This window comes from Taudactylus pleione, unplaced genomic scaffold (assembly GCF_031769625.1).
Source record: "Taudactylus pleione unplaced genomic scaffold, aTauple2 ptg000446l, whole genome shotgun sequence".
NCBI classification, from domain to species: domain Eukaryota; kingdom Metazoa; phylum Chordata; class Amphibia; order Anura; family Myobatrachidae; genus Taudactylus; species Taudactylus pleione.
This window is the reverse complement of record NW_028284848.1, coordinates 2,684,989-2,711,644: the sequence shown is the minus strand read 5'-3', so window position 1 is coordinate 2,711,644 and position 26,656 is coordinate 2,684,989. Positions and strand designations below refer to the sequence as shown.

General features: G+C 39.6%; 1 protein-coding gene across 1 annotated transcript in view; it reads left to right on the top strand.

The window, feature by feature from the left end:
* The window catches only part of NRP1 (neuropilin 1), a 166,858-nt gene extending 156,169 nt beyond the window's left edge, over positions 1 to 10,689 (top strand). Inside the window, exons 14-18 of the mRNA XM_088447968.1 lie at positions 15 to 152; positions 2,196 to 2,473; positions 3,393 to 3,489; positions 5,348 to 5,404; positions 6,480 to 10,689. Of these exons, the coding sequence (XP_088304094.1) occupies positions 15 to 152; positions 2,196 to 2,473; positions 3,393 to 3,489; positions 5,348 to 5,404; positions 6,480 to 6,769 (860 nt within the window). The 3' untranslated portion in view covers positions 6,770 to 10,689. The remainder of the gene's footprint in view (positions 1 to 14; positions 153 to 2,195; positions 2,474 to 3,392; positions 3,490 to 5,347; positions 5,405 to 6,479) is intronic.
* Positions 10,690 to 26,656: the final 15,967 nt, after the last annotated feature.

Below are 26,656 nucleotides of genomic sequence, written 5' to 3'. Positions count from 1 at the left end.
TTTTCTGTTTACAGACCCTCCACAGAGTGATCTTGACTGTACATTTGGATGGGGGTCACATAAAACATTCTGTCAGTGGGAACACGATAACACCCCAGGCCTGAAGTGGATAGTGTTGAACAGCAAAACCGCCCCAGTGCAGGATCATACAGGTAAGTTTGCCATTGTCAGATGCTGCTTAATTGTTGTTTAGATGTTAGTACAGTACAAGCACAGCTTTCTCTAGATGTCACAATATTGCCATCTAGTGGAAATAAGTATATTGCATATGTCAGTTTGATTTACTACTGTGAGAATTACTGTAGCAAGCAGTTCCCCATTTGCCAACACATGCCCATTTATTCGCTGTAAATTGAGGTTTATGTTGACTCTAGAGCAGTATGCCCTGCCACAGTTTTGCTATTTGACCGTGCTAAAACTGTTGCAAGGCTTGCTGGGATGTATAGTCCAACAGCAGTTGGAGGGCTGCTTATTGCCCACCTCTGCTCTAGAGACAACAATGATAGTAGCACGTGGAACCTAGGCCACAGCAGTAAAGGCTAAGGTAATTTTATATCAGTTCACTCCCAGACACCATTGTTTGTATTCTCTCCTGTTTGATGGGCAGTGTGCAGAAAATGAACATTGTGTATGATGAATTGAGCTGCTAATGAAACATGATCTAATGTAGTTGAACGGCCAAGCTTTCTTCATTTTGGACAGTAAGCCACACACTTCCCCGCAGCTGAGCATTACATAGACTGATTATCTTTTCCACAGAGCTGATCAAGAGTAAAATAGCAGTCATTTAAGCAGAGCTTTAAAACTTCACTATAATCTATGGCAGATGATTTATGTATTATATTTCTTAATAAACATTTTCTCATTTTGCAACCAAGTGCATTATCTCCATCCTATATCTGTAATATATTAGCTGCTGCATATACAGTAAGGAAACCAGGCTAACTGCCACATTGTAAGAAAATAATTACAGCTAACACGTAGCCGCCTCCTCCAAACGCCACTTCGTGGTGCAAGTGGTGAGTTTATTCTGAGGTTCAAAGAAAAAAGTACAGAAATAAAGTCGGAAGCCCGACCCGAGATGAAAGATAGGCATTGAAATCCCGACGCCTGTCTTTAGCCCGACAGCCGGCATTCTGAACGAAGGTAAGTGGGGCTTGTTAGGTCTTAGCCGCGGGGGGGGGAGAGGGTTAGGTTTAGGAATGCTTGGGGAAAGAATAGGATTAGGCACCCCCCGGAGAGGGTTAGAGTTAGGCTACGGGGAGGGTGGGTAGGGTTAGGCACCACCAGGGGGGGTTAGGGTTACGCACCCCCCAGGGAGGGTTAGGTTTAGGGTGTGGGAAGGGGGGTTAGGTTAGGCACTGGGGGGGGGTTTAGTGTTAGGCACCACTAAGGGAGGGTTAGGGGGGGCAGAGGGGTAGGGATATCATACTTACCACCCGTCGGGGTCTTCATACATCGGGATGCCGCTGTCGGGATTCAGCCGCCGGTATTTCATACCCGGCCCCTGTGGACCATAGACTTACTCAGGACTACGATATCCGAATGATCTGCGACTGATGCTGCATCTCTGTACACAGATGCTGGTAGCATCTCAATACATCTCACGGCAGCTGCGACATTTGCATATTTTCATATAGCAGCTGCATACACAGACACAGCAGCTGTAGTATTAGCATACATCTCTGATTTAGGCCTTTAGCTTGTTATTTGTAATCCTAAATTGTGTTTAGGATGAATATTAAAGGCTGCAAACCAAGACAGCTGTGGGGAGCATAATGTAGTTCAGGGATATTGAAAGTACAGCCATTTTGCTGTAGTGAAACTACACATCCCAGCATGCACTGCCACCTTTTTGATATAACAGCATGCTAAAACTATGGCAGTGCATGCTGGGATCTGTAGTTCCACAACAGCTGGAGGGCCAAGGTTGAAGACCCCTGAGTTATAGGCTTCTAATAAAAAGGCTAACATTATTGTTACGTACATATAAGTCAGTGATTTCTGCCTTGTTGGTACTTGGAAGATGTGATTATAGTTATAGTTACTATTTGTCTTCTGTAGAGTCCTGTGCACTAGAAGAATTGTATATGGTAGTTTGAATAATGCAGCATAAGGAAACAATAACCGATGGCTTCTCATGCAATATACACTGTCAGTATGTCAGTAACAATACATTAACTCTGTCTTCTCAGGAGATGGTAATTTCATTTACTCTGAAGCTGATGAAAGACACAGAGGAAAAGTTGCCCGCTTGTTAAGTCCCATGGTCGCCTCCTCGAAATCTGCTCAATGCATGACATTCTGGTACCACATGTCTGGGTCCCATGTTGGCTCTTTGAGCATCAAACTGGAGTATGAAAAACAAGAAGGGTTTGATCAGCTGCTGTGGATTGCTAGTGACAGTGAATATCATGACGACCACTGGAGAAAAGCCCAAGTTCTCCTGCACAAGTCGGTGAAACGATATCGGGTATGGTCAGTCTCCATCTGTTATACTGTGTGGTACCCAGCTTGAGCTTCGCTAGCAGTGATCACTGACATACTGTAGTTATTGTATGAGAGTACTGTACCTAGAAGCATCCTCAATGTACACATATAAGTTGGAACTGCTTGAGACAAGTGAAACAGAATGGAGACTGGAGCTGCACAAGTTGTCTATTAGTGTTTCTAACATCTGTTCCTATAAGTATTTCTGGTCTAACTTATATTAGTGCTAATTGTTATTAGCTATTCTACTTTTAGTACTTGTGTTCTCTGCTTTAAAATGTAAATCACTTGATTTCTAAAGGCATGATAATGTATAGACAGGGTGCAGTCACTATAAAGTATACAGCCTTTTTGCAGAAGGGTTATTACAAATAATTACAGCACCCAAACTGTTCACAACTAAACTAATTAAAGATCTGTCACCTTTATCATTAGCCATGGTGCATCAAACTCTGTAATAAAGTCTCTACTTCTAGACTAACTGTTTATCCTTAGGTGCTCTAATTCTCAAAACAGGGATTAGTAATAGTCTTCTGAAGAACAGAACATTTGTTTTCAAGACATTTTATGATTTACAAATATTGATTTTTTTGTTTCGGAAATTGCAAAATGTTGAATGTCTATTGTACTGTTAGTGTGTTTCTCCTCAGCGTTAGCATGTAAATAGTAGTCCGAGTTTCAGTTTTATTAACGCTTTGGTTACCACAACAGTGCAGTTATTGCATTCTTTGTAAACCTTAAATCATTAGAATGTTCCACTTAAACTGTAATGACTTGATAGTAGCCAATTTATCCTGTGTATTCACAAATCTATTGTAAGATGTTGACAGCTTTCTGTAATGTCTCTGAGATGTAATCTCTAGTGTTTTACTTACTTTATTATATGGATTTCATTAACGCAGGTGGTTGTTGAGGGCACAATTGGTAAAGGAAGCACTGGCGGTATTGCTGTGGATGATATCATCATTGCTAATAACATTGCTCCTGAACACTGCAAAGGTATGTGATGAAATCAACTTCAGAATTGTATAAATTAGTGCATATTCTGGCCTGAATTCAATGAGTATTTATAGCCAGTGGCCCAATCACTTAATGCTTTATAGGATGCAAAATGAAGACATATAACAGCAATCTGCAGCCCTGGTACTGGGAGATCAATTTGCATGGATTTACTGTAGCTATTGTGCTTCATACACTGTTACCAAGCCAGGTGTATTTAAGAATAACAGAATATAGAAAAGAGCATACCACAACCTGTATTTACTAGTTATTAATATAAAGAAAATTACTTAATACAAAAATATTATTAGAAAAAAGGATCATGCTGATACCGTATAAAAAAGGGCAATACAGCTACAAGCTATATACAAAAGGTATCACACACATTAACAGATAATGATTTCAGCTGCGTTTTGGGTGGTGTGCTACGCCGAAATTCACAGATCCCTTTTACAACCTCTTATATATATATTCTGATTTCCGGTCCCATTTAGATATGTAGACACGTACCATAGGGTTGATGAAGTGGCAAATTGATTTCCCAGACCTCTCTATGAAATATAGGGGTCTAGTTACTAAGCAGTGTTAGGAGACAGAGTGAAAAGTGATAAGTCTGTGATAAGTGCCAACCAATCAGCTCCCAACTGTCATCTCGCAGGCTGTGACAGTTGGGAGCTGATTGGCTGGCACCTTATCACAGAGTTATCACTTTTCACTCTGTCTTCTAACACTGCTTAGTAACTAGACCCCATATTCTTATTTCCTGTCATTAACTAAATACAAAACTAGTTTCTTTTTCCTATATCGAAATAAACCTTAAGATTTTACACAGAGCATACTACACCCAGAAACTAAAATTCCTTATTGGTAGTGCCCCTAATTATAATTGTTATGAATGTGACACCCCAAAAGTAGATCTGCTGCACTGTTTGAGTGAATGCTCACAGGTACAAATCTAATGGCAGGACCTCCAAACTTATATCACTAGTATCCTACAACTTCGTTTCCAGATTTCTAAGGTTTGGGCATTCTGGGACATGTACTCAAATACTGCAAAGGATGGGTTGACAAAGGTAATTGCCTTCTCCCAGCTAAACTACCAGCTGCCACAAAAAAGCCATTATTGTCGCAATGGTGTTACTTAGATTGTCTTATCTGTTTATGATTGATTGGACAGAGGCATTACTTAATAAGGAACACCTGGTTGAAAAGTTTTTTTTGCTACATGGCTGCTTAATATTCATCATACGCTAACACAGGCCATGAGGGATTCTTTTAGGAAATGTTTTCATTTTACTTCCTGGTATAATTTAGAATTCCTTAGTAATGTGGTCCCGTTTTAGCGTTTTTTTTATATGTGTTATGATCTTTATATATATATATATATATATATATATATATCTTATTAACCAATGAACGATTATTGTATACATTTCTTTTTCTGGTATACTGTTTAATTTGTATTTGTTTACACATTGCTTATATTGTCTTCACATTTTCTTGTATTCTGTTTAATGACATTTCAATAAAAACAATTTACAAGAAAAAAAGTATGAGGCGATAATAATTTCATTAAGCAAAACTTTTCGTCTTCAGTACACGTGGGAGGTTTTTTTTTTTTTTTTTTTTTTTTATTTTAACATGGCTGTTATAACTTTATTGTAATAAGGAACAGCTTGACTTGCAGACTGCACTAATATTTACACTGTGACAAGTCTAAATTGAAACCTGACTGCTATTAAGTAACAATATGCCTGAAGTCACATCAGCCCATGGCACTGTCAGACATCTTTGCATCTAAACTGAATTCAGATATTAGTACCTCTAACTTGTCCTAACGATAATATTATTTTTTTAGGCTCTGAACGAACAGAATCTGGACCAGGTACTGAAGATATTGCGAATAATAAACCAGGTATTCCTATTTTTTTTAATACCACTGTAGAGTTGCACAATTATTACATTTAAGTACATTGCTGGCCAAGTACACTGCAATTTCAGCAGCTATATGTATGGAGATATATATGTATTGAAATATATGTGAAAATGGGTGCATTGCCATATAAAGATCTAAATGAAATAGAAAGGATCATTGTAGAAGGTGCTGCCATCTTCAACTATGCTAACCGGCCCTGATGAGGCCGAATGTGGCCCAGCCACTTGATCACCGGCTAAATGGGTGTAACTCACCCAACTTGTACAACGATAGGATGAGTCTGTGTCTGCACAGCTGAAATGTTTTAGAATATATTTGTGACAATGTTGTGGTAGCGGGGGACCAGTTTATGCAGACACACTACTTTCTACCTGTAGAGACTAATGATAAAATGGAGAAATGGCAGCTGGCAGTGGTTAGTTACATACATTCATGTGACATATACAATGTTCCATCATTGTATAAGATCTTCCACCATCAACCTGACTGCTGCACTTTTATTTCATGAGATATGATTTCTGTTTGATTTTAGGTATAATCTGTGACTATAAAGTAAACAAGTTGCAAAACCCGCATTTTGATTTACCATTCTACTTACACTATGCATAGATAATGAATAATAATAATAATAATAATAATAATAATAATAATAATAAATCAACTAATCTGCAAAGTGAAGTTCTGATACTACAATAATGAGGAAGATACTATACTTTTGTTTAAATCAAATAAGGTAAATTTCCTTCAATAACCCTACAAATTCTATATTAAACAAGCCTGGTTTTATATTAATATTATGGCCTCTTAAATCCAGTGATCAAAATTGCTGAAGACGCGATCACTTTGAAAAGTGCAGCTTACTAAATGTAGCCCTATATGTCTTTCTTTGGTCAGCAGGCTACAAAACAACTTAGAAATCTCTATATTATCTGTAAATACAAAATTGTAATTATTTTATATGTATGTATATAGACACCTAAGAGCACTTACAGCTCTAGAAATAAAAAAAACCTGATAAAACTGTATACTTAAAATGGTCCTTTTTTTGTTTCAGGGATCACGCCTAATTATCCTGGCGATGAGAAGTATAACGAGAGCATCTCCAAGAAGCCAGGCAGTGTATTGAAGACATTGGACCCCATTCTTATCACTATCATTGCAATGAGTGCCCTGGGGGTGTTGCTAGGTGCCATATGTGGCGTGGTCCTGTACTGTGCCTGTTGGCACAATGGCATGTCCGAAAGAAACTTATCTGCCCTAGAAAATTACAATTTTGAACTTGTGGACGGTGTCAAGTTGAAAAAGGACAAACTAAACACACAGAATTCATATTCAGAGGCATGAAGCAGCAATAGGAATATAATGTTGCAGATACATTCAGTGGAAAGACTAAAGTCAATTTTGGTGGAGACGCACCGATGATCTTTTACTGTTTAGGCTACAAAATGCGTTGGTTGACGTGAAGCCAAACTTCTCTCAGGAGCTTCAGTGAATATACCTGAAAACTATGAACGTATATACAATCTGAATCATGTACAGCTGGCTTTTTTTGTTTTTGTTTCTGTTTTTTTTGTTTTTTTAATAACTAGATGCTGGTGTTGAGACCAATTATTGATCAATCTTATGCTTTTGTAAACTATGTTTCGTTTTTGTTCCGTTCTCCTTCTGCGGATAATTCTTGATTGTGCGCAGACCCGAAGTGCTGAGATAAAATGATACTGAGCGGGGTTCTTTATATGGACACATAGCGGTTTGTGCCCTCACCCCAATTTATAGGACTCGCAGCACGATTCTTTTCATGTTTGTGCATATTTGTATGTGCTGTAACAAAGGCTTAGGAAGTCCTGAAATGTGCCGCCATGATGTTTTTTGGCATTTTTAAAGCAAAGCTATCCATTATTGTTGTGTTTCAGTGTTGTTCTGAAGCATAGTGCTTAAAAACGTCTTAACAGTACACGCACCATCATCAAATGGAATGGGCAATAGAGGGTATGACATACCCTTAAGGAATTGTTGTTGGCACTGGCTAGTGGATGTCCTCTCAAGTGCCTTTTTGTGTTTGTGTTAGTTTTTGACTGTATTCTCACTGATTATAATAATGTTTTTGGGATTCTTTTGTTCTGGTTATGGACCCTTGCCTCTTACTGTGTACTAGTGGCCAAAAATCTTATCACCTATGGCCTCCAAAAAGGCAAGGGCTATGGTTGAACCATCAACTCGGCTGAAAAGCTTTTATTTCTGAATATTAATTTTGCTTTATTTTTGTTTAAATTTAATCCACGACTTTACTGTAAAAAGCTGCAATATCCCATTTCTTTTTTTTTCTCTGTAGAATGTATTTAACGATTTATACTCAACTCTGAGCAGGCAATGTAAAGTTTTCTGCCGTAAAATCTTAGGCAAAACCTGGCTCTGTTGCTGATACAAGTAAGACAGAGATCATCCTTTTGTTAAATCAAAGAAGGGACATTTCATACATTAACCCTACAAAGTCTAACTTTGGCTTTCTGTCAGGATGTCAGAAGGGTCGGTATCATTTTTCCCAAAAAAAAAGGCAAAACATAGGGGTTATTTAGTTTCCAAGAGCAAATAGCAATAAATGTGCTGCAACCTATAGCAGCCAATTAGGTGACAGATTTTAATAGTGTAGTGAAGTCATGCTAATGAGAGCTGTTGTGTGATTGGTTGCTATGGGTTACAATACATAAATGCACTTTGCACTATGTTATTAAATAAGCATCACAAATTGATGTTTGATGTATTTCAGTACAAGAGTACTGAACTATCTTGTGTATTGCCCACTGTACTTTATTTAATAAATATGTAAAATTAGTTTAGCATCAAGCAGAGAGAGACAGGGTTGTGACAAATATTACTTGTAAACTGTCAAAAAAAATGATAAATGTCATTAAAAATTAGAAGTAATAATTTACCAAATTAACTTTTATTAAATATAGCAAAATTGGATCAATAATAACGAGAATTCAGGTTATCATTGTACTAGGAATAAGTGGTATCACTGAGAATATAACTTATCAATACATTAAGAACTTAGTAGGCACGGCAGTCCTGATTCCCAGAGACTGATTTGCCATCCTGAAAGTAAGGAATTTCATGCTGACAACAAGGAATTTTGGGAGGTGTCAGTATTTAGGAGCATGTGTCATTGATTCACATGGCAATACAGGGTTATTTTTAGGGGAACGGGGGTGAAATCTGGTGACATAGTACAATGGACATGCTAGACAAGCCCAGGGCTGTGGCATGACCCAATGTGATGTGGCAACACCCCCCAATGCAATATGACCACAGAGTGTCAATAATTGTTTGTGAATTGATAGATTGATTTTTGGTTCAGCACACAAAATGACTGCCTCCACTGTGTCTAGCTGTCATGCATGCATTACAATATACATATATTTCCTTTAAAACAGTCATTACATTACACCATTCACCACAATTGTTCACGTTTTATGGCCGTTTCCTTATAATGATGGAAGTTGTAAATGTATCACTTTTATTGTATTTTAATGAACAGTAGTATTTTAAGTTCAGCTTATTCATGATTAATAGTTACATAAATCCTTATTTATTACTTTTTTTTTTACATGTTAGATAAAGTGCTCCCTCCTTCCCCAAAATAATTTGACCTATTTTCTCCACTCCTGGAGAGTAGAGAATTGGGAAGCTTTCTTGTGCATTTCTCATTTAATAATATATTTAACCATTATAATGAAATAACAGCAATCATTTCACTATTTGCTGATATACCATACTGGCCTTTACGTGGTAACATCTTAAAGGCATCACAGAAAATGGGTCAGTAGAATAACTATGTTGCTATCAATCCCATATCATCAAATATGGCAGTGTTCATCCTAACCAAATATGTAATTAAAAATAATTCATATTGCCTAACTATGATAGACATTTTGAAGTTGTATCTTTGTAAAGGCTGTAAACAACATTAGGACATGTAATTGTCTCCCCGGCTCTGTTATATTTCTGGATTACAGACCTGGTCACGCTCGAATGACTTCCAATGATGTCACACCATGCATCTGATGCCCTTGACACTAAACAATACGCTCAAGTTGGAAGACCATCACAAATGGATAACATTAGTTTTAGACTGTTTTTGAAAGAAAGAAGGGGATTATTGGACAGGTCCAAAAACAATGGTTCCATTCTTGCAGGGATTTACTTTTTTGTAGTAGCTGGATAACATGGCTTAATAAAAATATAAATATACATCATTATCTGATCAATTACTTTAGACAATACAAACATAATAAATAGGTCCAGAACTTGGAACGTCCTTATTAAACCCAGAGAATAGGAATAGTCTGTAACACTAGAATTTGAGAGGAAATCACAGTCTCATATTTAATAATTTTAGTCAAATCATTTTTTATAAATAAAAAAAATGATTACTTTAGAGAGTATTACATTACTGCTCTCTTCAAGCACCTTAAACATCATCCACTTATCGCTGGACACTATAATTTTTATTTGAACTTTTGATTAGTTTGACCAAGCTATTTTCGTATATTGTGTGTATTGTCTTCATTTACATTTATTAATTTTGCTGAAAGTTTATGACAAAAAGAATAAAAATCAAAAGCAACTTTTGTCCATAATATATTTCAGCACTCGCTCATATCTGCATGAATTGAGGTGAACAGCGGAAAAATGATACTGAATCTTTAGAACCGAGACAAAGGAATCTTGCACTGAAATCTATATTTAAATTTATATGTTGATAATGTTATTAACCCTTTTATCAGCCAAAGAGAGCAGTGACTATTTGCGTGGCAGCTTGTTGCAGCTCTCTCTTGCTGGGATAAAGGGTTTGTTTGTAAAGGCAGTGTTAAAGAAAATTGTTCATTTATATTTGTTTTAAATTGTTTCATAATTTTTAAAATGTAAGATAACATATTTTTTTCTTTATTGAAAACTATTAAAAAAAACTTTTCTGTAGTAAAATGATTTCATTTTACTGGTATATTATTGCTTCATGTTTTGTATCATCATGAACTTTTGTGCAAATTTTTTTACAGAAATTTTTATTTTATATGACAATATGACACTTGTAAACTGTTGTTTTGGAATGAACTGCGAAGCCTTAACTTTGAATGACATTTGTATTCTTGGACATTGAATTGCATAATATCACATACAATAGAACTGTAATTTAAATCCCAAACGATGACTACTACATTCCAAAGATACAGTTGAAATAAACATTTTCATAAAATATTTAACATTTTGTAATGATTTTCTAATATCTATAAATAGTCTCTCCAGATTCAGAGGTCAATGTTCTACGAGTAGGGATGGATTTCTGATTAGTCACATAAAGGCACCTTCCTACACACATTTGCAGAACAAGGAGTCACACATTTCACTCACTTAAACACTGTCTTGTTTTGTATAGAATTGATGATGATTATGTAAACCTGATGATCATGCTCTTCATGTAAACAATAGACCTAATACTCCCTCGCTGCTGAGGTTATTTAATCACTTTTTGGTCTTGTCACATTCCAACATCAATATCAGCAATTATTTATGCAGCACACTCACAAAGTATACCTTATTTTTTCAGAAGACTTTGCATTTACAGAAAATAGCATTAGTCTGCTCACACAGGATAAATCTAGCCAAATTGCCCAAACAGTGCTTTACATTTTTTTAGTCTCTTGCGTTGGCATTAATCTACCTTGAAACCTTTCAGTTTAGCAAATTTGACCCCTAACCTTTATTAGTAAAATTTCTTTATGGTAAAAGCAGAGACTCCATGGAATGGAAGAACTAGCAGACCAGTGGAAATATTCAAGAAAACATTGTAAATGTTCCCTGGAAAGCAATTGTGCCAGAGTCTACTTGGAGAATATGCCGGCGATAGAGGGGGAGAGGAGAGGGGCAAGGGTCGGCACACTGGAGATTGCACACAAGCCCTTAATGCTGGGTACACCAAAGGCGATATATCTTTCATACAACTGACGAACGATATATTTCATTCAGTCCATCTGGTAGTGTGTACAAACAATATATCTATGAAAGACATTGGCCATACAGCATGGTAGATGTGATATATCTAAAAGATTTATCTTTCACATTTGCTTGTGTGAATCCCAACGGACCCATATGCTGCCACAGGAACCAGCAATAAGTACATCACAGCTGTTTCTTCTGGCCAGACACATCAGGCAGACGTTTGGTAACTGTATATGCACAAGGTCGTTTGTGCATAATCTTGCCAATTTGTTAGATCAGTTGGCGGGTCAGCCAATCTAACGATTTGTCGTTCAAGTGTGTACTCCTCATTACTCTCTTAAATTACCTCTGGATGGATAGATATATAGATAGATAGATAGATAGATAGATAGATAGATAGATAGATACAATGTATTTGTTAAAAGGGCTAGGTTTCAAGATTGTACATCCTATGAATAAAGGCTACACAATCTATCCAATCCAGACTGGGTACACACTATGTAATTCTCAGCTCGATATGGCTATATCTGACAAATAGGTCCAATAATTGTGTATTGTGGGCCTGATTCATTATGGATTGCAACTATGATTATCTCACTGCGATCACACTGCGATCACAGACACTACGCAGACCCAACGCAGAGTGATAGACAGGAAATGAGCGTTTGGGGGTGTTAACGGTGTAGGGTGTGATCGGCGATTCGCAGAGGTGTCAGTGCTTTTGAACGCCGTTACAGGGGCGTGTATAAATTAGTCACTGCAATGGCATACGCAGCTTGAGCTTTCATTGCATGCGATGAGGTTAGCAAAGTCTGAGTAAGGTCTGACCTGTAGTAATTATGCATGAGGCTCCGATGGTACTCAATGTTACCAATGGTTTTGCAGACTTGCAATGTATTACAGATGTGAGTAAGGGGAAGTGGGCATCCTAATGTTAAGCTGCGACGGCATAGCGATCGCAAACATTAGCATATATATGCAGTGGGTCTGTGAGTAGCATCCCCCTTCAGTTCACCTGTGCCCAATTATTGCTGTTATGTGCTTCACCATGTACCTGAAGCACCCCTCAAAACTTCAGGATTTAAACATTTTGTACCTTAAAAAATAAATAAAAAAATATTGTGTTGAAAATAAAATGTTTTTATTTTTTTCCCCATTTATTATTTATAGCTGTATGTAAAAAAAATATATATATTATATGCAGCACAGCGGGGATTCCATACAAAAGGTTGACAATGAAAATATCGAAAATGATTCGGCCAACACACAAATGTCGACATGGAAGAAGGTCGAATGACAAAAGGTCGACTGCATATAAGGTCGACAGGTACAAAAGGTCGCCAATTTTAAAATGTCGACATGGAAATGGGTTAGGCACTTACTGGAGGGTTAAGGTTTTTCACTAGGAGTGACATTTAGGGTTAGGCACTTACTCTGATGGTTAGAGTTAGGCACTAGGAGCGACGGTTAGGGTTAGGTACCAAGGGTAGGGTTAGGATGAAGATTAGGGTTAGAAAAATAACACGTCAACCATTTCTGTGTCAACCATTTCCACGTCGACATTTTGAACCTGTCAACCTTCTGTCCTGTCTAACTTTTGTCATGTTGACCTTTTGGTGTAGACCGAATTATTGTCGAACTTTTTATTGTCGACCTTTTGCCATACATCCCATAGTATGTTCCACTGATATTTAAAGTACATACAGTACACTATATATGACACAGTTGTTTCAAGAAATTACCCAAGATCGTAACAAAAAGTCTTTCAAAATATAATAAAAATACACAGGTGGACCACTCTGATATGCCAAGTTTTTATGTGTTTACTACCTATGACACTTAAAAAGATTAGAAAAATACAAGGGGAACACTTGCCATATTACACTATGAAGCAGTGTTGTTGAAAGCACCCCTTAAAAAGTTTTACAATATCAAGATGTACAACAGGAAAATTACCCATAAACCATGTTGTTTTAACATTAGAAGAACCCTTTGAAAAGAGTAATAATATAAAGATGGAGACCAGGCCCAAGTGATATGTAACACTTGTCACAATCCACACGGAAGTTCCTTAGCCGAGGACAAGAGCCAGGGGGTTAGGGTGGCTAGGGAACAACTAGGTAAGTGACAGACTAGGTCTTCCTATTGTGGCCTAACCCAGGTTTGGCTAGACTTGCCCAGAGGCACCGAGTCTAAACCACTTGGTGGTCTTCACCAGTGACCTCTCCAATCGGGATTTGGGTTTTGCTGCACCAAGGTACCTGGGAGTGGCAGGAAGACCGGAACTATATTAAAATGAATATTAGCATATGAACTAATACTTGAACACAGGAGATCAGCAAATGAACTGTATACTAGAACACAAGGGATGAACTGAATACTTGAACACAGGATATGAACTGAATACTTGAACACAGGAGACAAACTGAATACTTGAACACAGGAAATTAACTGATTACTTGAACACAGGGGATGAACTGAATACTTGAACACAGGGGATGAACTGAATACTTGAACACAGGAGACAAACTGAATACTTGAACACAGGAAATTAACTGATTACTTGAACACAGGGGATGAACTGAATACTTGAACACAGGGGATGAACTGAATACTTGAACACAGGAGACAAACTGAATACTTGAATACAGGAGATTAACTGATTACTTGAACACGGGATGAACTGAATACTTGAACACAGGGGATGAACTGAATACTTGAACACAGGAGATGAACAGAATACTTGAACACAATATGTCCATGATACATTGTTATAAGAAATAGTGAATGCTTTGATACGGTTTCTTTGACATACTGTATTTTGAAGATAATTCAGTGAATGTGAACTATTGTTGAAAAATTTTTCACTGTATTTCAATAAAAAGTTATAAAAAAAAATACTTGAACACAGGAGATGAACTGAATACTTGAACACAGGAGATGAACTGAATACAGGAGATGAACTGAGGGCCTGATTCAGAGCCGCTCGTAAGTGGTCGCTCGTTCGCTATGAGCGATGTTCGCACAACTGCGCATGTGTATGGGTCATAATGCGCATGCGCAAACCAGTCATTGCGGTCGGAAATTGTGCGCTTGTAAAACAGCGAGGGGCTGCTAATTTGATTGACAGAATGTACCGTTTGTGGGTGGTAACAGGGGAAGGTGCTTGAAAACGGGGGAGTGGAGATCCGAACTCAGGCGTGCCAAATGGTCAAAAGGGCGTTTAATGGGAGTGCATAATTAGTAAAGGAGCATCATTGACGACGTCACTTGGTTGTCTTTTAGCCTGAACTGCTCGCAGTGATTGCGGTAGGAAAAACCTACCACAAGCACTGCAAGCAGTTCAGATGCCTTTCGATGTACCCGTTTAATCTAATAAATACCGGAGATGATGTGTGATGCGAACGGCAAAGGGGCATCTTTACAAAATAGCGAGCGCATTTTTCGTTCGCTCGCTCAGACATAGAGGCGTCAACAAACTGCAAAGAGCGAGCGCTCAATTTAAATAGCAGGCCCATTTTTTGGAACGACCGTCCGCAAATAGTGTCCAGCTCTGAATCAGGCCCTGAATGCAGGAGATGAACTGAATGCAGGACGTCCAGCTGAGAGCTAACTAATAACTAGCATGAAAGCTGACACCACAGTAACACAGGGAGCATGCAAGAGAGCTAAGCAGCACACTAAAAGACAACACAGGAAAAGAAACAGGAAACACTGGAGAACTGAGAGAGAGCTAAAGTAACATACTTGAGAATTAGCATATAAGCTAATACTACTAACACTGGAAAACAGTGATTAGGCTGAAGCAACACACTGAAGATATAACACAGAGAAACACTGGTGAATAACACAGACACTGGAACAGTGAAGTTGAACAGCAATTTCCTGTTCCAGGAGTCAGACTAAATACCCAGGGTAGCTGGTCATTGGATCAGAGCATCAGCTAAGTGACCACAGGACTACCATTGGGTGATACTAGTCAGGTAATGTAGACCAACATGGCTACGCCCATGCCCGGCACCCCGGAAACCAGGATGCACGCAAGGAAGCCCTAGCATACCCTGAGGAGAATACTCAGTCACCACTCACCTCCACTCCCAGCGACTGAACACCTAAGCCCAAGGACGCCGGCATGGAGGTGAGTAGTGGCCGATCCCAGGCTGCGTCCTGACTACACTGTTTTTATCAGTTTAATACCTATGCACTCCTTAAAAAGATTAGGAAAATATGAGGGGGAACACAATAAAGCAGTGTTGTTACAAGCCAATTCCTTAAAAAGTCTTGCAATATAAAGAAGTACAATAGGCCCATGACCAGTAGCGGTTGCAAAGCCATAACTGCAGCACAGTTCAAAACTCAAAGAGGGGAACCAAACAACACAACAACACCAATCGCTGCCCAACATAACCGGGAGTCAGCAAGCCCACCAGGGACCAGCTGGGTGCAGTACAGCACTCTCAAGTGCCAACCAGCTCCCATTGGCTAACTGACTATCTGCCCACCCCCCAGACTCCTGTGTCAGAGTCTTACTGACACAAATTGTACCAAATTAGCAAATAGGTTTAATAATATAACATTATTTGATCAGGGGAGTTCACATTTTGCCCTGCATCAAAACTTCTTTTACTATGTATTATCTGGTCGAAGTTCTGCTATATGACAATGATATTAGTTATATTCCTACGCAAACAGGCGTTTTCTGACCATGTGATCGCCTACATGAACAGTGAATACCGTCTGAAGTCACCATCAGCCCAGGGAGGAACAATTTCTTCAGAGGTATCTCCATTGCAGAGAAACCACATATAGAAAGTCAAACTCTCAAGCGACTGGCCTGTACCTGTCAGAGACCCGTGGATGGGGAGGCCCCCTAAAAAATAGGTGCACCTGGCCTCATGATTTATGTTGCCGACCATGAATCCCGTAAGCAGCTGTTGTGCAAAAATATGCAAAAGTCGCATCCGCCGGGATATCTATTGAGAAGCCCACCTGCGGCTTTGCAATACTTAGCATCCACATTCAAAGACCCAGCATCATTCACAGCTCAACCAATTATCGCAGCTCTAAGTTGAGAATGGTAGCAGGAACAAGACGCCAGAGCCATTTTCACTGCATATGGGATCGCAGTTGCAGGATGTGATATGCCCCAAAAACGGTTGTGATGCATCTACATTCTTTACCGCCACTCCCCGTTACCGCCCACAAACACTTCTTAACTGTCAATCACACTACAAATATACAAAGTCACTACGAGCAACTATAGTAATGTACCTTGATGCATGCGCAGTTTAATTGATAATCATTCAACTGCGTACATATCATAATCGTGTACATCTATGAATCAGGCCCAATATCACAGCCCTCTCCTATCACCAGTATGTTTAATGCATGCTGACAAAATGAACAGCTAATATAAAAATGCTGACTTTCAAAAATTGATTTGTAGGAGCAGAAGTTCTAAAAACATGTTTAAATAACCGATGAATGAGCAGAACTCAACAGACAATAGTCAACATTGTAACTAAAATCTGTCCTGTGTATCTTCCTCTGCCTTTGCAGACTGTTCCAGTGCACCAGCTGAACTTCACAATTGTTTCCATGCATGATATGTTGCCATAATATAGCATTCCACAATGGTGTAATTAACTAATGCAGCTACATTTCTGCATGCCTTTACATCCTGGTAAACCAATGGAAATATTTCTGGATAGAGCAGTAATGGGGAGTAGGCAACACTTGACATACTGGAGAGTGGGTGCACATGGCTGTATATATATATTTTTTTTCTTTCTGAAAATGTTTTTTTTGGGGCAGTCTTCAAATAATATACGGCATTTTCAGAGGGTGTCACCTGGTGTGGTCCGCACCCACTGCACCCCCCTGTCGAAGCTGGATAATTGGCTGAGACAAGATCAGTTTAAAATTGGATCGCAGCGATGCCATCTTGCGACTGGCCGCAAGACGCCATCTTGGAAATGAGATCGCAAGACGCCATTTTGTGAATAGCCGCCTAAGCGCCATTTTAGATAAACTCACACTTTAGTACATGTGGCGATATTACTATTAGCATCATGCAATTGCATCTTTCACCATTTCTCATACACACATTAATACGCACAATTGCGCTAACTAGTCGCATATTAGCGAATGCATAAGATCCTGTATGAAAATGCTGAATATTAGCTCCATGCACACGCATCTGCCCCACATTAACTAGCATCTTTACATCAAACCCCACATACACACACATTACATATTCACATACAAGGTTCCATAAGCTATAAGGTATAAGATTCGAGTATGCACATTTATTATCATTGGTAGGAAATAAAGGTTATTTCGTAAGTAAGGTTTTATGTGTGATAAGTAAGCCATGTTTGGTATTGTACTGATGCGTACTCTCTCAACAGTATTCCGGTAATATCGATGGAGAGATCGCAACATGCATTCTCAACCTATGAAGAGACTTCAAGCAACAAAATGTACATTATATAAACAACTGTTAGGATTTGCATGAGGCGGGAAACCAGAGACCACCAGTTGTTAGAGGCTGGGCTGTGTCTATTTGAACCAACCTGTTAAATGCCTTGTAACATATGCCCTCTCCTTTAGGACCAATGGTATTAGCAACAAACTTCTCTATTGTGTTGTTTATTTCTGGGGGGTATAAATATGTGTGCTCTGACCCTGGGTTCCTAGTCTTCGTGCTGAATGCTGATTGACGAGGGGTTTCTTGCTGATGCCTACATCTGGACCAGAGAGCCCTGTGTATGTATAATTGTACTTGGGTCTGTATAATCTCTTTGCGCTAAGATTATATGAGGATCATAGCGTGTAACTGCTGTACTTTTACTTGAATAATACTTTGTGCTTTGGAACCACAGGTTCTAGGTCTGGAATCTTTATTTACTGTATGACTGCGTACGCAAATTAGCATCATCCTTAGAGATTTATAGGCAGGATATTAGAAGGTATAGGCAGGGGTATATAGAGGTTCAAAGGCAGTATCGTTACCCCCTACTGACGCCACTATATACAGCCAATGGAAAGATGAAACAAAGAAGTGTCATCAGAAGATAGAAGTAAAAAAATAAACAAATATTTTGCAGGGAAACAATTGAGGAGTAATACAGCAGAATATATAAATAAAGATTGCAAATAATATTGAAAATTGTCGGGTAAAGGAACATAATGGGGCATATCCAATTGGGTGAGCGATTGTTGCGGTAAAAATTACCCTGGCTAATGCGACCATTTTTTTTTCAATACCGCGAGTAAGTGCTCCCAATACCCCTATTCAATCGAAAAAAAATGGCAGATGTAATTTTTACTGCAAAAACATGCAGGGGAAAAAATTAGAGAATTAACCTGTACCCTCAAAATGGTCTATGCATGTCATGATGTGCATAAGGGATGCCCTCTCCTTTCTGTCCCTCTCCAGTCTGCTGTCACAATGCTGGAAGGGGATACGCATAACTCCGCCTCCTCCTGACTCTCAACCAGCAGCCATAGCAGCATAGCATGTAATGCTGTCACCCATCAGACCCAGCTTTCACATGCTCTGTTTGCCCTCTGCCCTGGAGACAGTGGCAAACACAGCATTTCTCGAGTGGGGTTTCTAAATGCTTGATTTTAGAATGAGTGTGGCCAGTCCATGAAAAGGGCATAATTAGCACTTATTTAGCTTTAATATGCATCATACATAGTGTATTATGTGTCATAATTCCAGCACATACAGGACCAGCGATCACAGTTAACCATTAGAGTCAGCAGTAGGGCCATCCTGTCTGAGCTGAGTGTTTCTATATCAGATGTGGACAGGGGCATATTTATAATGGGTGCAAGGTGTGCAGTGCACAGGGGCCCCTGGGTACAGGGGGGACCACACCGCATCACCCTGCACCCAATGACGGGCGCAATTTTCCTAGAGACCTGTGCATGCGCAGTAGATTCTGGCATGAAGCTAGAATCTACTGCTCTGACAGAGAGGAGGGGGCCCAAAGGGAGGCTGCACATGGGCTCCCTCCTCTCTTACAATGCCCATAGATGTGGGCACCATTCCAGAGCAAGTCTGGGAGTCTGAGGGAGCAGCTGAACTACCTAGAATATATATGTACATATTGGTGTCTTTATGCACTGGATAGTGTGTTATTATACAGTATTAGTAATTAAACCTATTGATGGTCTATAGCAGTACACCCCTAACAGTGCATGTTTTCCCTATCTCCCAGTTGGTGAACATGTGTATTTATTACTGGCTGACACATGTTAGAAGATCCACAGGTGGTGCTAATTATTTCATTTGAGATACTGAGAAGAACATGTACTAGTAGAATTATATTATATTACTATTTCTATTGTGGTCATATGGTGTGGGCTGAGGAGAGGGGGTTTCCAGGCAACTGGCAACCCCCATGTGTTTGCCTAGACCATCATCATCATGAACCGATCACACAGAAGAGGCACTGCAGAGATCGCAGCTAATGGAGTGGCTGCAGGAGAAGGTGGAGGTCTGCATGTGCCCAGGTCCCTCCGATATGCAAGGAACTTGGGCTGACAGCTGTGCGGGGAGCCGGAGGCAGTTATCAATTATTAATTAAGATAATTGGAAATGCCCAATTGCCTAATTAGTCATTTGGAAGGAGGGAGTGTCCCAGGCATTTTACGCAATTACCTACATTTTTAATTTAGAACAGGGATTTTCCCTGATTTGGCATCTGCTGGGGCACTGCGAGAAATAATCCATGGTAATTCCTATAGTATATTATAGATACAATGTTGTTCCAGTTCAAGTATCGGATCCCAGCGCTGGTGCATTCTCTACTGCGGCAAAAATGAAGTGGAGGCAGGAAGTGGCGGTGGCCCCACTTCAAACACTTGTATATAAACCATCCTGGTATGGGATATTGAAGTATAAAAGAGAAAATTAAAAATCTATGGTGGCTATAATAATAGAGAACTAAAGAAGTTTGTAAGGTCTCTAAGATTCTGTTAAATAGCTTGATGTGATGACTATCTGCCATTTGTATTCTATATCACAGCTGTATAATTTATAATACACACATTTATATATTAACCTTGCAGGCATTGCAAACAGATTGAGTATGAAAAACTGGAAATGGATTTTACTTTGTCCAAATATACACTCTAGCACCATGGTGTGACTAATTATCATCATCCATCCTAGTATCCAGCAAACTCCTAAAACTGAAACCTGTTGGAGTTTGCCTGCGGGAACCAAAGTGTTCTTTATGAGCTTCCCAAGAAATGTTTACTTAGATTTTTATTTAGGAAATAGTCTTCATAATTTTATATAACATAATTACTGTTAATATAATAAATGGAGAAGACACATGAGAAAACAACTGTATAAGTATTACATAATTAGAGGCATATTTCATTGTACAAACAAACTGAGATTTTTTTTGCGTGGTTGAAAAGAAGCATAAACACAAGATATCATGCAATAGATTATTAATGAGCAAAATAGTAAAACTATGTGAGCTAATTTATCTGTTGGGATGCAGGTAATGGCACCTCAAACATATAAATAAATGTTTATATCTGTCTCCCTTATTTATCCAGATAATCATTGGTAAACTAGTTCTGAGACATAAGAAAAATTTACAAAAAGCAGAGCCGTAACTAGAATTTTTGGTGAGGGTGCCAGAAAGAGCACTGGTTGCTCCCCCTTTATTTTTGAAATAGGGACATAAGACGCATACCCGAAATGAGGTATGGCCTCACGGAGAAGTGTCATGACAAATCTGATTTGTCCCACACGATGATGAAGGTGTACCATTCCTCTTGTACCACTGTCATCCAGGTGTCACTGCTAAATACAGTGTGAATAAAATGCCTGCTGTGATGATACACAATAATTATGCAGTATAACTCACCAGCTCTAGATGTAGGAGAGCGCTGGTGAAGCTGCACTTGCATCAGTCCATCAGAACAGCCGTGTACAAGCCTGGAGTTGGCAGTGTATATCATATAGACAACGAGCTCAACGCCTTCCTATGAAAAATAATTTCTATAAGGTTCATACACCCCAACATCAGATTTTTTCCTATCAATTTACACACTTTAAAGATCATTTTTATATATTGCTTATCTATTTCTTATTCATTTACTTGTTTTTTTTATTATTTTCTTATTTATTTTTATCAATTATTTGTTTTTGATTTATTTTTGTTTTTAATTTATCCAAATTATATTCATTTTTATTCATTTTATTTTGAGGGCAATGCTGGATATCTAGAATACAAGCACCCGAACATGTGCTTGCCACTTTTTTAAACAGAAGACCCGGCAGAGGACTTCCTTTTTTAAACAGACCCAATAAACTTTTTTCAATCTCCCAGGTATAAAAAGGGACTACCCACAAGGTAAACCATCCTTGACAAAGTGCATTATTGCATGAAACGCGTTGGATGGTGGGATAGCCGAAAGACGCCAAACCGGAAGTGGACGTAAGACGCTGACGAGGACCTGGGACATTGCTGCATTGCTGCAAGGAGGAAGAGGTGACCGTTGCCAGGAGGCAAAAGTAGGAATAGGGTTAGCTAGTTAGAACCTGCCAGTGTCTCCAAAGCATCCAGAAAGTGACACCGCCCTCAAAGCCCACAACATCTACAACCCCCACAGCCCGACTACACACAAATACCCGCAAAAAAGCTATAAACACATAGTGGTTAATACCACAATCTCTAATTTAATTTTTTCTTCACAGCATTACCCGGAGATCATATTATTTTATCATTTTTATTATTTATATCCTTTACTTTTTATCTTAATTTTACTCTTTATTACTTTTACTCTATTTTATCATTTTATTATCTTTTATTTTCTCAGATACTTAGTTGTTACATTTTACCCATTATACAAGCGCTCTTTTTTATACTTAGATCTCTCTATTACTGTCAAAAACACTACTATGTCCCCTGTTCCCCAACTTCACTGCCTAATATCATTCCTGGCTCCTCCCACTCCTTCGCCCCCACGGCTCCACAGCTGCCTCCCCCCTCTGCCAAGTTTTGCAGTGGCTCCCCTACAGAACCCTCTTCAAACTCCTCACCCTCACTCTCCAACTCCACTGCTCCCTACATCTTCAACCTCATCTCCATACATGCTTCCTCCCGCCCTCTACGATCAGCCAATGACCATCGCCTCTTCTCCACCCTGGTTACAACATCTCACTCCTAAATCCAAGATTTCTCATGTGCTGCCCTCCTACACTGGAATGATCTCCCCTGCTCTATCAAACTTTGTTCCCCCTGCAAAGCTTCAAACGAGCGAACAAAACCCACATGTTCTTAAAAGCATATGCGTTCACCACATGACTGTCACCATATAGCTTACTCCACCCTCCTCCTGCATCCTGCCCTCAGGTCCCCTTACCGTGACTCACTGCCCTTACACTAGCTCACTCCTTATGTAACCCATTTGTCTCCCCCTTCCCCTTAGATTGTAAGCTCCTAGGAGCAGGGTATTCCTCCTTCCTATTCCCACAGCCTTCTTCTCTTGCACATAACCTAGAGCCTACAACACCTTGTGGCCTTTAAATCTCTCTTAGCAGCTCTACACATAATAGCTGCACCAATGCTATTGGGTACAGGCTTCAGCCTACGCTAAATACTCCCCTTGCACTCATTGCTTCTGCAGCTGTATTGTGTACTGAGAATTATGGTGTTAATTGTTATCTGTTTACTGTTACGTACTGGTCACTGTACTGTTTTACCCTGTACCGTTCTTATTGTATGTCTTATGTACAGATCTGCGGACCACTTGTGGCACCCTATAAATAAAGTGTAAAAATAAGGTAAATTAGGTTGAGAGAATTTTATTTATTTCTGAAAGAAAAAAGTGTCCTATGAGATATTGGAACCATCATACCCTAATTTCATACATTTTAAATCACTATTTTTTTTTTACACAATTTTTCTTTTCTTTTAATTATTTCACTATTTAGTGAAACCTACTTAGTTTTAAAATATACTTATTAAAGGTTTGTTATTTTAATCTATATATGGGTTTTATGAAGTTCACTACAACAAAGACAACTCCATATTTACATGAATGGACCACATTAGGGGCAGCACAGTTGGTGTAATGGCACTGAGGTCTTAGGTTCAATTCCACCACTGGCCCTAACTGTGTGGGGTTTGTATGTTCACACCGTGCTTGCGTGGATTTTCCCCTTGGTAATCCCAATTTCTCCTACAATACAAAAATATCAGGGTAGGTTAATTGGCACCTGACAAAAATTAACCCTAGTATGTATGTAAGTATGTATGTATGTGTGTGAGCATGTGGAAGGGAATATAGACTGTAAGGGGTAAATTTACTAAGATTCCAATTTGGTCGAGTTTTGCCGTTTTAAAACTCGATTTAACTTGCTGAAACTCGGGTGATTTGTTTCTCACAAATGAAAATGACACTCACAAATTTACTAAGAGGTGAGTTTAGCTGAGAGTGTGTTTTCCGATGGTGAAGCAGATTGAGATATCTCCCCCGAGTAGCAAGTTTAGATGAGATTACTCACCCAAGATTGCAGTGTTTTTTTATCTGCCAAACTCTCCTAAACAAGCAAATTGCACATACCTGTGAGATATGTGAAGGCTGCTTGTGTTGTACCTGTAAAAAAAGGGTTAAATGTTTAAAAAAAAATGACATAGGGTCCCCCCCCCAAAACATAACCAGCCCCGGGTTGCTTAGCCAGGCCTGGTTCCTTAAATTATGAGGAAAAAAAGTGTAGGGTTCCCCTGTAATTTAGGAACCAGCACCTGGCTACAGGGCCAGTGCTGGTTTTAAATATAGGGGGGGAAAATGCGTAGGGGTCCCCCTATATTTAAAACCAGCACCGGATTCAAACTAACCGGGGTGTATTGCCACAGCCAGGGGACAGTATCACCGGGTCTCGCCAGCCAAAGCATTCACACCTCAGATCCCCGGTCAGCCCAAACCGGGGATCTCAGGGGAGGTGGGGACTCCCCAGGAAGGCGCCCCCCTCTCCTGACACCCCAGGCTTAGTCTGAACCCTGGGGCTCTTCCCTGCACCACTGGAGCAGTGGGTACAGGGGTAATAATGGGGGAAATAGTTCAAAATGATTGTATTTTACAGTGGAACTACAGGTGCTAGCATGCCTGCCTTTTGGCACTTGTGGAACTACAAGTGCCAGCAGGCATCCGGCACCCATATCCCCACTGTAAAATAAATAGTTAAATAACCACAACACTCACGCACCATGACAAGTACAACTTTATTACATACACCTGGGCCCTACGTGTAATCAGCCAATGATTGGCTAGCGGTCCGTGGGAAATACAGATGGCAGCGGTCATCTGTCATTTTGCATAGTGTAAGTATATGTGACAACATATACTTACACATGTCTGGCATGGATCGGGTCAGTTGTGTTTTTATTTTGCCAAGTACGGCGATGCTACAGAGAGCCGCGCCAGGAAGGAGGTGATTATGGAATCTTTTTTCCAGGTACTCCCATTGGATTTCTACTTGGAGAAGGGGACAGATTAGCTGGCAACATGTAAGTATGTGTGAGTGGGGTAAGTAGGTATATGTAATAAAGTTGTACTTGTCATGGTGTGTGAGTGTTGTGGTTATTTAACTATTTATTTTACAGTGGGGGTATGGGTGCTGGACACCTGCTGGCACTTGTAGTTCCATGAGTGCTAAAGGGCAGGCATGCTGGCACCTGTAGTTCCACTGTAAAATACAATAGTTTTGAACTATTTCCCCAATTATTACTTCTGTACCCACCGCTCCAGGGGTGGGAAGAGCCCCGGGCTTCAGACTAAGCCTGGGGTGTTGGGAGAGGGGAGACCCATTCTTGGGGGTCCCCACCTTACCTGTGATCCCCGGCTTGGCTGACCGACTTGGGGTGAGAATACTTTGGCTGGAGAGCCCCGGTGATAGGGTCCCCTGGCTATGGCATTACACCCTGGTCGGTTTGGGTCTGGTGCTGGTTTTAAATATAGGGGGACCACTACGCATTTTTTCCCCCTATATTTAAAACCAGGACTGGCCCTGCAGCCACATGCTGGTTCCTAAACTATGGGGGAACCCTACACGTATTTCCTCCCATAATTTTAGGAACCAGGACTGGCTGAGCAGCGCGGGGCTGGTTATGCTTTTGGGGGGGAACCCTACATTTTTTTTTTTTTTAATTAACCATTACAATGCAGAGACCATGCAGAAACATACATATATCACACTGATCTGTGTATGTCTCTGCCAAACTTGTAACTCAGGAGGTGGTCTATTTGAAACTTAAATTTAGCTGCGAGTTTCCTACAATTACACCCAAGATTGTAATCTCGTTGTTGGTAAATTCTCGAGTTGTATCTTTTCAGTGAAAGTACTTTCGAGTTTGGCCGATGGTGAGTTTATTCGAGTTTGCAATCTCACCCAAGTTTTACGGTGAAAAGAGAGAAATCTCTCCCAAACTCTTTAGTAAACTTGCGAGTTGAAAAAAATGCCTAAACTCACCCAAGATTTCAATCTCGACCAAACAAATCTTAGTAAATTTACCCCTAAGCTCCACTGGGGCAGGGGCTAATGAGAATGGCAAAATATTCTCTATAAAGTGCTACGGAATATGTGTGTGCTATATAAATAACTGGTAATAAACAAATAATATATCTTAAAGCTACATGGTTGTAGGCCAAATATTATGAAGCTATTGTCATTCAATAGACTCAATGGCTGAGAGAGAAGGTAGGATAAAAAAGTCTTAGAGGGCTACATCTGGCCCCTGGGCTTCCAGCTGAACAGACATACAGTAACCTACAACGTTTTTTTCGTGTTTTGTGTTTTGGTTTTGGATCCGGATCTTTCTTCGTGTTTTGGATCTGGATTGGTTTTGCCAAAACCACCCTTCCGTGTTTTGGGTTCTGGGTTTTGTGTTTTGGATCTGTATTTTTTTGAAAAAAAGCATAAAAACAGCTAAAATCACAGAATTTGTAGGTTTTTCTGCTCCTATGCTATTATTAACCTCAATAACCTTAATTTCCACTCATTTCCAGTCTATTCTGAACACCTCACACCTCACAATAGTGTTTTTATGTCCAAAAGGTTGCACCGAGGTAGCTGGATGACTATGTTAAGCGACACGAGTGGGCGGCACAAACACGTGACCCATCTAGGCGTGAAACTGCAGTGGCAGACAGGATGGCATTTGAAAAACTAGGCCCCAAACTGTACATAATGCA